This window comes from Peromyscus californicus, unplaced genomic scaffold, assembly GCF_007827085.1.
Source record: "Peromyscus californicus insignis strain IS unplaced genomic scaffold, ASM782708v3 Scaffold_15__1_contigs__length_86483966, whole genome shotgun sequence".
NCBI lineage: Eukaryota > Metazoa > Chordata > Mammalia > Rodentia > Cricetidae > Peromyscus > Peromyscus californicus.
This window is the reverse complement of record NW_026294447.1, coordinates 82,190,683-82,204,662: the sequence shown is the minus strand read 5'-3', so window position 1 is coordinate 82,204,662 and position 13,980 is coordinate 82,190,683. Positions and strand designations below refer to the sequence as shown.

The 13,980-nt window shown below is 41.2% G+C and overlaps 1 protein-coding gene across 2 annotated transcripts in view; it reads left to right on the top strand.

The window, feature by feature from the left end:
* Positions 1–13,980, top strand: part of Slc38a6 (solute carrier family 38 member 6) — an 84,334-nt gene that overhangs the window by 46,649 nt on the left and 23,705 nt on the right. For both annotated transcript variants that reach the window (XM_052739598.1, XM_052739599.1), the window contains exons 7-12: positions 4,023–4,105; positions 4,509–4,567; positions 9,230–9,295; positions 9,525–9,578; positions 11,618–11,697; positions 11,999–12,099. In XM_052739598.1, the coding sequence (XP_052595558.1) occupies positions 4,023–4,105; positions 4,509–4,567; positions 9,230–9,295; positions 9,525–9,578; positions 11,618–11,697; positions 11,999–12,099 (443 nt within the window). The remainder of the gene's footprint in view (positions 1–4,022; positions 4,106–4,508; positions 4,568–9,229; positions 9,296–9,524; positions 9,579–11,617; positions 11,698–11,998; positions 12,100–13,980) is intronic.

Below are 13,980 nucleotides of genomic sequence, written 5' to 3'. Positions count from 1 at the left end.
TTCTTTTGGCTTAAAGAGAATGTATATTTAGGTCACAGTAGGAAAACAGGAGTTTGGTTAGATAATTCTTTTTCCCCTCTTAGAAAAAAATTGAAGTGCAGTAAATTTTCCCAAAATCTTGGTTTATAAAATGATTGTATTTACTGCATACTTTCAGACTGCTTATTGCTGGCTTGTAGTCTCTGGGCTTGGGTTTCATCGCATCTGCTCTTTGGACTATCTCCATTGCCAAACCCGATGCAATTGTCTGGGACATGCATGTGCAGTTCACTCACTCCACTGGGAGTAGCTATTGATAATGAATGATAAAGAAACCGCTGTCTTAACGATTGGTTTTATTAACAGCAGTCAATAAATAGAAACGATTCATAACCAGTCTCCAGACCTAGTGAAACTCGGTTTTCAAACACAGTCCTTTACATATTAAGATTTTAAGTTCAGTCCTAAGGAGAAAATGAAGTGTGACCTTGAAATAGATGAAGGACGTCTGAAAAATGCTGTAAGCTCTGAGTAGTAGCTGGCTCGGAGTGTTTGCATTGCTACTGTCATGAGCCCATGGTCCTTTACGGCTTCTGCAGACACATGAAATGAAGATGGTGAACAGGCTGATCTTTGAGCCCCCTCCAGCCCAAGCATTCCCTAGCTCTGCGAGTCTGATGCCTCACACCCTACAGTCAGGGCTGTGTCGGTCACGCCACTCTAAGATGGGCGCCAATTCCATCTTCAGGTCACACGGAGCAGCCCTACCTCAGGATTTTAGTGTTTCTTTAGTCCTATACAAGGGGCAAGTTGTGGTGCTGTGGCTTAACACACACCCTTTTATACAACTCCACCCTCGTAGTGTTTTGTTTTTCCTCTTTAAAAGTCAGTTTGGGCCAGATGGTGGTGGCACACGCCTTTATTCCCAGCACTTGGGAGGCAGATGTAGGTGGATCTCCAAGTTAGAGGCCAGCCTGGTCTACAGAACAAGTTCCAGGACAGCCAGGGCTACACAGAGAAACCTCATCTCAAAAAAAAAAAAAAAAAAAAAAAAGACAGACAGAAAGAAAGAAAGAAAGAAAGAAAGAAAGAAAGAAAGAAAGAAAGAAAGAAAGAAAGAAAGAAAAAGAAAAAGGAAAAAAAGGAAAGTCAGGTTGGCTTGTGACCATTTTTACTTTATGTTTTCATGATTAGAACACTGATCCTGATCTGTACCCTCTTAACAGATATTCAGTATACAATGCAGCCTTGTTATCCAGCAGGAACAGCAGTGCTAACAGATGAAATCTGCTGGGCTCTTCCCTCGGGGCCTTTTTTCTCCTGGCACTGCAACTGTCTGGGTCTGATACCGGGTCCCAGAAGAGAAAACATTGCAGACAGAGCCCCAGGCTGGCTGCCAGGTTCAGAATTCAGTTGCCAGGTGTTTCTTACGAGGGCTATTTTGAAGTGCCTATTTGGTTTTGTTATTCAAGAGTGACTAGAAGATGAGCATGTTGAGTATCAGTTTGTGTTTGTTACACGGTTGTTTTTGTATCACTTCCTGCACAGCAGCCTCTGAGGGGCTCGTGCAAGTGTGGATAGAGAGCACAGCAGCATCAGACCCTGCAGAGCAGAAATATTTGTGCATTGCTTGTAGCTTCTGACAGCGCATGCACAAAGGGCGGGAGTTTGAGCAAGACCAGGGAAAGTGTGATGGGGTGCTGTTTCTGCTGCTGCTGCTCATCTTGCCCTCCTAAGGAGGATGTTGTCACTGCCCAGCAGGAATGATTGAAGGTGTGTCAGAAAGGATGTCCTCCCAAGCCAGGGTGTAATATGCGCTGAACAGTAAAGGCCAGGCATGCTAGAAGCCAGCTCTTAAACCCAGGCAAAGACACACTCTCTTAATTTGCCAGGGCAGTGGGACGCTGACCACTGTCGAGAGCGAAAGAGGATGGATTATCACAGAGGGAGATTTTGAAATCATCTACCAAACCCGTAATAAAGGAATCCCTATTGACCTTTGAGGTTTCCCAATCCCGTTCTATCCTGGATTTTATTTTCTTAATGTGGTACAACTGTGTTTCTATGTTTTTCTGATTCTCTTAGTTAATAGCCACTGCACTTTCATTGCGTGGTTACATATTGCCATTCTTTTTCCAGAGAGTTCTAATTGGACAATATAGTAATACATATGGGCCAATTACATCACATCCTTGACTGTTTTACTAATTTGATTTCAATAATCTCAGGATACATACACTTAATTAGCAACTGTGATTAGATTTTTTTCTTTCTATATTTTTGCTAGTTATATTTCTTTTATTAATTGTCTTCCACATGTGCATGTATTAAGGTTTTGGAGAATTAACTTTAATATTTAAATTTGTCTATGGATGTATTAAGAAATTAAATCATATATGTGTACCCATGTATTGCTACCGTATAGAAATAGCCATTTTTTGTATTCTAGGTATATCCTTCTGACTTTTTAAATCTATATCTTCAGCGTGTTATTTTTTTCCCTCTCTGTACTGAAATTTGTCTTTCATTCTTCCTATCTGTCTATGAATGAGTATGCGCACACGTATGAATGTGTATGCACACGTATGAAAGTGTATGCACACGTGTGTGGAGGTCAGAGAACAACCTTGAGTGTTGTTTCTTAGGTGCTGTTCACTTCTTTTCTTTTTCTTTTGAAGTAAGACATGGTCTTTCCTTGTCCTTAAACTTGCTTACAAGGCTGATCTGCCTGGCCAGCAAGCCTGCCTCCATACCCCAGCATGCACTGGTGTTGTGCCAAGTGCCCAGCTTTTTTTTTTTTTTTTTTTTTTTTAAGCTGGTTCTATGATTCAAATGCAAGCCCTCGTGCCTTCAAGGCAGACACTTTACAGACCGGCTTCCAGCCTCGTGTTTCTTTTTTATTAACAAACACATGATCATTCTGTTAACTAACCATTCTCATTCAGTATTTTACTATCTTTTAAAGAAAAGTTTAGTGTTTTAAGCTGATAATTCATAACTCCTTCTGAAACTCTGGAGAAATGTAGAAAAGTATGAAGAGAAAGAAAAATGACTATCACCCAGAAACAATGAAGTTCCTGTCCATTTTTAATAATATCTGTATTTTTTCTCAAAATGATGTCAGACTACACACACATATTCATTATATTCATTTTTTTCAAAGTTGTAGTATTAGATATTTGTTTGCCTCAAGTTTTCACTATTTTTTTAGTTTTCATTATTTTAAATGTTCTCAATAAATATTATTTGATAAAAATCTTTGTAACTATTGCTGGTGTTTCTTTGTTTTTAATAGTATTTTGTAAGTGTTCTAGGACATAATTACATGAAGACTCTTAGCATCTTTTGCCAAATTGCTTTTCATGAGGTAATTAATACAGTTTATCTTTTAGCAGTGTTTGGCATACCTCAGTACTTCTCATCAACATGGATTATTATCTCATTTTTAAGTACTTGTTAATTTTGGTAATTGAAAAATAGCATCTCATTGGACATTTTTGTATTTGTCTTGGTTCAGGTGTTATTTTGAGACAAGTTCTCACTATATAGTCCAGACCAGCCTCACACTGTTCATCTTGCCTTTGCCTCCCAAGTCCCGAGATTATTATTTTAATATATTTCCTACATGCATATTCATGATTAACAATAAAAGGTTTTCTTGTGGCGGGGGCTGGGGGTGGGGGGTAGAGAGATGGCTCAGGAGTTAAAGCACTGACTGCTCTTCCAGAGGACCCAGGTTCAATTCCCAGCACCCACATGGCAGCTCACCACTGCTGGTAACTTTACCTCTCGGGGATCTGATACGCTCACACAGGCAAAACACAAATGGACATAAAATTTTAAATAAATAAACAATGAAAGGTTTTCCTAAGAACATTTAACAAAAAAGTGGGTTTTTCCTAATGGATGATTGTATGCCCTTGTGATGCGCTCTCTCTCTCTCTCTCTCTCTCTCTCTCTCTCTCTCTCTCTGTATGTATGTTAGGATAGACATGAATGGGTCCCATGTCCTGTGTCTGACACAGAAAGTTTTTTCCTAATAGGTCTTGGTATCTCGATGGACAGACGCTCCTGCTCATCATCTGTGTTGGCATTGTGTTCCCTCTTTCACTGCTTCCCAAAATAGGTAAGTCCCTGAAGACACACGGGGTGTGTTGGGGAGGGGGAGGCAAGGGAGGAGTGAGCAGAGAGTAAGAGGCTTTTAAGCTTAAGCTTGGCCTGTTTTCAGCTGCTCAGCCCTCAACCCTGCCTAGCTAACTTATTACTTGGCTTGTGGTGGCATTTTGGCTGCCCCACTAAAATGAAGTCGTTACAACAGAACATTAAGGAGCAGCCTGCCCTGCAGTCGGCTGCTAGTGGCAAGCCAGTTCCCGTTCTGCTGTGCAGAGCTGCATAATGACCTGTGACAGACGGGCCCTCGGCCCAGATACCAAGCTGCAATGGAAAACATGCCCAAGATGCATGGCTCTGGTTGTGAGTCAGGATCACTTGCCTTATAAATTGCTTTTTATTTTATTGGTATTTTACAGGCTTTCTTGGCTACACAAGCAGTTTATCATTTTTCTTTATGGTGTTCTTTGCCCTTGTGGTAAGTTTAAAATATAATACATGGCTTATTTCATCACAAAAATGCAACTGTGTTAATGACATCTTTTAACTGTTTTGTGCTGGGCACAGTAGCCCATTTTATATTATTATATTGTTGTTGTTTTTGTTGTTGTTGTTTTGCAAACAATTAATTTCAGTCACAGGATTATTCATTTTGTCCATTTTAAAGAAGCTTAAAACAGCATTTCAAATTTAGTATCTTGTGGTTAGCAGAGAGGTATACACAGTTCTTCTGTTAAGACTCTAAGTGGAATAGACCCCTGGACAGCATAGCACTCTGGAGAAGCAGTAGGGCTGTGCTCTGTACAATCAGTTCAACACAAAACTTCCTGGAGCTTTATTCCATTACTGAAACTACAGGTTCTGAGACTTGATTGAAACGGTCTCAGGAGAACTGGGGTGTGAATGTAATCCTATCCCGTCTGCTTACTCAGCATAAAATGTTCTCAGAAAGATAGTGTTGGGAATAAATATTCTTTTCATATGCAGAAAATGTATTTTTAATTAACTTTTTTTATTATGTATTATATCAGATGACAGTTTAACTTGTTTTATATTTATAAAATAATTTAACATAAGGATAAAAGAGAATTTTAATTTATGGCCTTTTAATTCTTCTTCTTTTTTTTTTTTTTTTGGTTTTCCAAGACAGGGTTTCTCTATGACGCTTTGTGCCTTTCCTAGAACTCGCTTTGTAGCCCAGGCTCGAACTCACAGAGATCCGCCTGCCTTTGCCTCCCAAGTACTGGGATTAAAGGCGTGCACCACCACCATCCGGCAACCTTTTAATTCTTCTAAGACAGATATGTCCTTGTATATAATTTCATAAAAAAAAATTTTCTTTGCAGTTCAGTTTATCCTATAGTAAGGATCTAAATGTCAAACCTTACATAGGATTAAACATTTTTAATTTGCCAAGAATATTTATATTCCAAGTAACCTTTTTCTAAGTGTTTAAGCTTTCCCTTAATTACTGATAATGAATCAAGGGGAAATGTCACCCCTAAGCAGGTTATAGAGCCAAATTCCCGAGCTGTCAAAACAGTCCTCAGACTGGGGAGATAGTTCAGCTGATCGTGTCTGCCCTGCAAGTCTGAGGGCGGGCTTCCAGTTGTTCCCAGAGCCCATGTGAACAATCGGGCATGTAGGTACATGCTTGTAATCCCAGTGCTGGGGGAGACAGAGGTGAGTGGACTTCTGGGCCTCATTGGCCAGCCAACTCAACCTTCTCCTACTCAGCACACTCCAGGCCAATGAGAGATTGTCTCAAAAACCAAGATGAATGGTTCCTGAAGAATGACATCCACCGTTGACTTCTGGCTTCCACATGTGCACACACACATGTGCACACACAGCCACACCATATGCAACCACCAACCACTACACACATGTGCACACAAAGCTACATACAAATACAACCACATGCACACCACATATGCATGCACACACTGCCACACAAACATGCAACCACATACCCACTGTGTATATACACACCAGCCCTGTTTGCATTACATTTATCTTTGGCTAAATCATCTGAGACACAGGATAAAACAACTAAAATACGTGCAAGTAACTCTGATTTCACTGTTCATCATCATTTATGTTATAAGGAATGTTTGTAAGGCTGAACATACTTAACAGTTCTTGATCACTTGTTGAATTTACCTGCATTAAAATTGTCCCTCCACCCACCCCAGTGCCATTCAGATAATGAATTGAGCATGCATTTTTTTAGGTTCCATACTTTAGAGAGAAACAGTAAGTATTTTCATTGTAAGGTAATTGTTGGAAAGCATCTGCATGGTTAGAAGGTAGCCTACATATACATAGGAATGTATGGTTCTTAAATGAGTGTAGATAGCACACTGAATTTTCTCCTCACAGTTAATCAACAAGGCAAGCATTTCATAGGTAGAAGTAATTCAGTTTTCACAGTCAATAGCTTAGCACAGGTGAAATGTATTGATACAATATGTCTATCATAGTTTTGGTTTCTGTCATAGTAGGTACTCTTTAATTCAATGCAGATTTCTGCTCCAGTAGTCATATGGAAATGATTCTCCTATATTTATCGTGATGTTCTACAAATCATCTGCTTGGATTTCTACCTGTGAGAAAAATTGAAATTTGGCCTACAATGAGACTATGAAGATTATGTTTTGTTTTGTTTTGTTTTTTAATGCTGTCTTTTGTTGCCATATGTATTACAGATTCTGTTTCTAATTTTTGTTTGTTGAGGGGTGGGTGGGTGGGTTGGTTGGTTGGTTGGTTGGTTGGTTGGTTGGTTTTGGTGAGACAGGGTTTTGCTATATAACTCTAGCTGGCCATGAACTCACTATCTAGACCAGGCTGGCGTACCGTTCACAGAAATCCATCTGCCCAGGCCTCTGCCTCCTGAGGGCTAGAATTCAGGTGTGCTCCACCATGCTCAACTAACTGACTTTGTAAAAACGTGTGCCAGTGTGTTCACTGATTATTTTTAGAACATGTGTGTATAAGTCTATTACATTTATATTGTTTTATGCAATCAATCTAGAAAACATTTTCTTGGCCGGGCGGTGGTGGCGCACGCCTTTAATCCCAGCACTCGGGAGGCAGAGCCAGGCGGATCTCTGTGAGTTCGAGGCCAGCCTGGGCTACCAAGTGAGTTCCAGGACAGGCACAAAGCTACACAGAGAAACCCTGTCTCGAAAAACCAAAAAAAAAAAGAAAACATTTTCTTAATTATACTCTTCAAGCTTGTAGCTAAAGTAGCTCTACTAGCTGCTCTCCCAGATCCTGATTTTCATTTAGAAATTTAGCATAAATTTTCCCTTGAGCATCTAAATTCAAAAATAAATTTCAATTTTTATCAATGGCTCAAAGTGACATAACAGATGTTTTTATCCTTTTTTTTTTTTTAACTTACCTTTTTGGTCACTTTGAAGCAAGTCGCTGGAGTTGAGGGGAGGGAGGGGTTGCTGCAAGCTCTGTAAAGGGATTTGAAAGACTTAAAGTGAGAGCTGACCTGCGGAGATGGGAGGGCTTGAGAAGGACGGAGGAGGAAGGGCCTTTTGTGCATTAAGTAGTTTTAGTGCTTCAGGTCATTTTTCTTGTCTGTCCATCCCCCAGAATTGCCTTCTAACCTGTAACTCTCTCCTCTCTTGTTGATGGGTCTCGGCCCCCTCCTCACCTCTCTGCATCTCCAGCCACCCCATCCCACCATGCCGGTCTGAGGCTGGGATGGCCGTTTGCACAGGAATTTCCTGTAATAAGGGAATTTATGTTAGCGTCAAAGCCAGTTGCTAATAATTCTTTCTAGTAAGTGAAATAGGTTCTATTGTATCTTGGAGAATTTTTGCAAGGATTTTGACTTGAAGGCTTCTAAAGTCACAGGGGACCAAGCAAGGAAGAGAGGGAGGAGCGCTCACATGACGGTGGCGCTCATGTGGCGGTGACGCTGAAGGCCTGGCGCTGAGCAGTGCTCAGGAGGTGCTGTTGCTGTCCAAGGCCCCAGGAGGACACTGTGTTTGGAGTGTCATCAGCAGGGCACAAGAGAGACCAGCTGCTTTCCCTTCACCCACACACTATCTCTTAAAAAAAAAAGATAGTGAGATTCTTGGTTCTGGTTTTGTTCTTTTCTGTCGATGGTTAAGCTTGGTTTTATATGAAAACTTAACCTGGAAATGCCCAGTTTGTCCTTAGACGCCCCACCCCACCCCCCTTTGGGTGAGATTTTAAATTAAGAGTGACTTGGGTTCACTCATTAACTTAATCCTAAAAGTGTGTGTTTTCTTTAGATTTATCACTGTATAAAATTTTGATTGAATTTGTTAAAACCCCAAACTAGATAAGTTCCAAACAGGAATAGTATTCACTTACTGGTCTCCTGCAAAGACAAATACTTTCTTTCTTCTGTCTGCCCCTTTGTGTGCTGGGATTTAGCCTGAAGCAAATATTTACAGAGTAATTATGTGCCTGCAACAAGGGCTACAAGGGCAGTGTTGACATGGCCGCAACCGTGGCTCTAGGACCAGGATGGCCACAATTAAGAGTCAGTCCTGAAACCTGTTCATTCTGGGAAACACCGTCCCTCTGGCTTTCTTTTGAGGGTTTTTTTTTTTTTTTTTTAAATTTATTTTTGCCAGCTGGAGTTCTCTAGCTCCGTGTTCATATTCTAGCCAGCTCTCTCCACACTGACTAAAATACCACAAACCTGAAAAAGTGAAGAGGCCAGGGTAGGTGTGCATCAGGTCATGTCTGCTGGCTAGTCTAGGCCTGACTGCTGCTGACAGACATCGTCATAGTCTGTGCCACTGTCATTGAAAACATGCTTCCGTTTTGAGTTGCACTTTTAAAACAAACAAACAAACAACAAAAACCAGGGTACTGTTGGATTTTGGAAAATTGACCCAAGAGAGCACACTGAGTCTTTCATGAACAAGATTCCCCGCTGATCAGATGTAAGGCATCCTATGCCTCCCTCTCCACCCAGTGACCATGTTAAAGCGTGACCCCATTCTAGCTGGGGAAAATCGGAGCAGCAAGGATTCATCTGTTAGCCTCCTGTTTGGCATTTTTTAAAATGTTGTCCTGGTTGAGATCAACTTGTGATGAATTTTACTACAGATCATCTGAGTGTCAGTTGTATTTACTTTTACAGATAGTAATTAAAAAATGGTCCGTCCCTTGTCCTCTGACCTTAAATTACATCGATGGAGTGTTCCAGGTGAGAATTTTTAAGTTCTTTTGTTTTAACTTTTCAACTAAAAAAAACAATGGAAGATAAATGATTATTCTAATTAATGAAAAAGTATTGGTTACATTGCATTTTAGAACTTTTCTTTGAAGTGATTTGATGGGAAAGTGTAGTAGTAATAAATTCATCGTATTTGTTGATGTATTCTGACTTTTAATAGCTGTTGGTTTCTCTTTTTCCCCTCAATACTCTTAAACAGATTTCAAATGCTGCAGATGACTGTAAACCAAAGCTCTTTCATTTCTCCAAAGAGGTGTGTAACTTATTAACAGATACTTTCGGTTGATTTTTCACATTTCAAGTTTTAAGAGATTTGTGTAACAGGGTCTCTCAGGTCTTTATACCTGTAACTAATTAATTTTCATGAAAGTGCTAAGTATAGGATTGCCTACCAGAAGAATAATATTATTTAACACAGGGTGGCCCATTATGAAACAGCCACCTTTTTCTTTTCTTTCTTTTGGCATGCCTTTAAATGGAGCCTGTTTTAAATGGGCCTTTGCCTAAAAGAACAGATTTACCAAATGTCTGGTCTGGCCAGTCAGGTCCTCTGTGGATACGGTTTTCCTGTTGAGCTCTGGACTTGTAAAGCTAAATCGCCAATTACATCAAAAAACTCCTCCCCTGTGAGTAGGACTTTGGTCTCTAGCTAAACAGCCTCATCATTGGACCAGCAGTTGAGTACTGCCAATCCTCCTTGTGAACAGCATTCCAAGGGGAAATTTATGATGCTCAGAGCAGAGACCTGAAGACCAAGTCCCTTGCCTGCTCTAAGAGAGCTGTAGGGTCCTGAGAATCCCTGAGAATTTGGAAGAGTCCCTAAGCATGAGCAGAGAAACAGGAACTGCCATCTGCATGGTCCCTGCTTTGTTCGAGTGGGAAAGCCAAGTCTTCCTGTTTCTGGGAGTCTCTTCCTTCTCCTCTTTGTATTTCTGCTGAAATGTTGTTTTATAGGTCCCAGGCACCAGGTCCCTCCACTCACTGCACTCTATTAGTGTAGAATGGTAACGTGGTTAGTCCTCTGTGCAGAACCTTCCTTTGTTTTTAACTAAGAAATGTCTCTCAAGCCTCACAAGGGACATTTTTCACATGGTAAAGACCTCCACGGGCCAGAAAGATCGAGGTAGGGTAATTGACGCTAGGAAATTGAACAATATAAACCAGAGAATCTGTGACATAAGCTCTGGTTCCCCTAATGCAGCTTCAGAGGACACAACTTCCTAGGTGCTATATCCCACAGTAGTTCTTCATCTGGAAGTTCTCTTGGTGAAGAGCCTAATGCTAGCTGAGGAGAAATATTTTTAGACCCGAAAAGAGAAGTCCTTACCATCCATTTGTTAATTTAGAGGGTAACTTTCTGGCTTGCTAGTTTTCTCTGGCTTTTGTTAAGTATTCTAGTAATAATTTTTAAAGAGACTATAGGTATTACATGGGATCCCAAGGAGTTCTTCAGGTCTAGAATTAATGATCTTTGTGTTCATTAAAAAAGATCTTGGTTGAAGATTCTGGCAGTACAAAGATGTGGTTTCTATTTTTAGTACTTACTGGGATTGAGTAAGTAAAAGCAGATTTAAAAGCATTGCCATTATTGCTGCTTGAGGTAATGAGATGTTTTTAAATTGTGCATACCTTAAGAATGACTGGAAATTATAATAAAATATCTTTAAATGTAGCTGTTTATATCTTATCTAAATTGTTTTTATCTTACCCAAATAATATAGAAAGTGGTAATTGCAATAAAGCAACATGATACGAGAGGCCAGCCAGAAACTGTTCAGGTCAGACTAAGCAAGCCACCTAAGCCACCGTAAGCGACAGTGTTTGCTGGCGACTGTAGACCCCCCCCCCACACCCCCCCACACACACCTCTCAAAAGTCTTATAAAGAGATCATTCATAAAGGATGAAATAAATTTGACCAAGTTTTTTTTTTTTTAAAGAACTTTATTGTTGGGCTGGCAAGGTGGCTCGGTTGTCTTGTTGGGCGCCTGGCAAGGTGGCTCGGTTGTCTTGTTGGGCGCCTGGCAAGGTGGCTCGGTTGTCTTGTTGGGCGCCTGCCCCCAAGCTTGTTGACCTGACCCTGCTCACCAGAACTCACATGGTGGAAGGAAGATACTGACTCCCACAAGTTGTCCTCTGACCTCAGCACGTGCTTAGTGGAATGGGGGTGTGGGCACACACACGCACAAGGTTTTTTTTAAAGTGTAATTAAAACAAAAAAAAGAACCAAGTGGGTTACCAAATAAAAATGGAGTAGCATTTAATAATTTTTTTCCTCTAAAATTTTTTTCAGAGTGTTTATGCCATACCAACCATGGCTTTTTCATTTCTCTGCCATACCTCAATATTGCCCATATACTGTGAGCTTCAAAGGTACTGTAGAACGCTGGGAATGTGCACTTCTCTCTGGGGCTTTCGCATTGAATAGCATTCTCATTTATGAATCCTTCTCTGTTGTCCTGAATTCTAAGTGTTAGTTAAAAAACAAGGCAGTCACCAGCTCATTCTGTCCTCGTTGGTAATGTTGCCAGTGACGCCATCTTTGTCTGTGAGTGTCCACTTGTGAATTCTAATGTGTAGTCATTGATGAACTCATGGTTGTCTGAAGAGTCCTGATTGGCCTGCGAGAGGCTTGTTTCTTCAGATATCAATTCCTACCGTGTTTGTGTTTCAGCCCCTCAAAGGAAAGGATGCAGAACGTAAGCAATACAGCCATCGCTCTAAGCTTCCTGGTTTACTTTGTATCTGCACTCTTTGGATACCTCACTTTTTATGGTGAGTATATTCTTAACCAGCGGGAATGAGGGAAGCGCAGATGACCTCACACCCGCCTGTGGTCTTTCTTCCTACCTCTCCCTTGTCAGTTTATCTGGTAGGTCACATGTCAGCACTGTGGTGGCTTTGTGAGCTCCTTTCTCTGACAGAGGTGAGTCAGGCTTGAGAGTAATGACCTCATGGAAAAGTTTTCCCTCGTTTTAGATGTGTGTGTGTATGTGTGTCCGAGTGTGAGTTTGTGCGTGTGAATGGAATACCTGTGGAGGCCAGAAGAGGGCATCAGGTCCCCAGAAGGTGGAATTACCTCGGAAGCAAGTGACTGTGACCCACCCAACTTGAGTGTCAAACTCCTGTTCTCTGTGAGAGTACTATGTGTTCTTAACGGCTAAGCCATCTCTCTAGCCCTTAAAGTTTTTCTTATATTTTTATGTAAATTTTCAAGTATATTGATGTCTCTATAAAATAATGATTTGGGTCTTTTAAATTTGTGTATTCAGAGCCAGGCATGGTGATACACACATTTAATCTCGGCACTCAGGAGACAGAAGCAGGTGGATCTCTATGAGTTCGAGGACAGCCAGGTCTACATAGTGAGTTTGAGGACAGCCAGAGCTACATAGTCTTGAAAAAAGCGAGGGGAAATTACATATTCAGTATGTTAGGCTCCAGATGATAAACTTAGAGGTTAGGAAAGTAAACCATCTCAATAGTTACACAAAGCAGCTCCAGAAAGCGAAAGCTAGTACAGTGCACTCAGCTGTTGGGCGGCCCTGCCTTCCGACTTCGCCTATACAGCATGCGCTTAAGTGCATTCCTGCCCCTGCTGCCCCAGGGCCTGTCTCTTTAAGTTTCTTAAAGACACTTGTAAAATTATAAAGCGTAAGCAAAATTCTCTTTTATTTATTTTGGAAACGTTTCCTGCATAGTTTGTTGGGGTTCTTTTTCTTCTTTGAACAAGCATGTCAAGAACAAAATCAAAGTCTAGAGCAAGAAAGAATGAGCAAAATTCACAAACAATCACATCCTAGCACATGCCACTCAAGCCCAATTTTGAATGTATTCTTCAGCTTAGAAATGTTTTTTATAGTAACTACAAGTGAATGGCTGTTACTACTTGGGGGTGCTTAGCGGTTGGTGACCTGCTTGATGGCTTTGTGCACCTTTTCAAGGTTGAGACTTCTTCGGTCACCAGCTATGGACCTTTATTTATACTTATCTCCCCGTTTCCCCAAGCACCAAGTCTTTAGACAACGTTTTCTTATACCACTATCTTTCCTAGGCCCTTTGAGAAGAATACTGGTTTTGAAATCCAACTAGCTGTCATTCCCTAACTAGCTCTGTGACCTTGAGGGGAGCCTCTACTGTGGAGCATCTTCAGTTCCTAATCTATAGTATGAGTATAACTGCAGAGGGCTATGGTGAGGCAGAAGTGAGTTCTATCTAAAACCCTGCTGTAGTGTTTGGCACATAGTAGTCCTTCTCAACCGAGGGCTGTTTATAGCTGTGTACACTGTGTATACTGTCATCCTGACTGGTGTAATTGTCTCCGTTTTAGGGGTCCTCTTTCAGCATTATGCTTCTAATTACTCTTATGCACCTGTTGTGTGTGTGCACAGGTCCCTGTGTGTGCACAGGTGAGAGCGGCCAGCCGTTAGAGGACAGCCTCAGGTGTCATTCATCAGGAGCCTTCCACCTTGTCATTTTGAGACAGGGTCTGACACTTGGCTGGGAATTTACAAGTAGGCTTTTGGGCTGGCTGGTCAGCAAGCTGCAGGGAGGGACTCCACCTGTCGCTGCCTCCCCAGCACTGGGATCAGCAGCACATGCCACCACACCCAGATGATTTTTTTTTTAAAGATGGATTCTAAGGATTGAACTCAG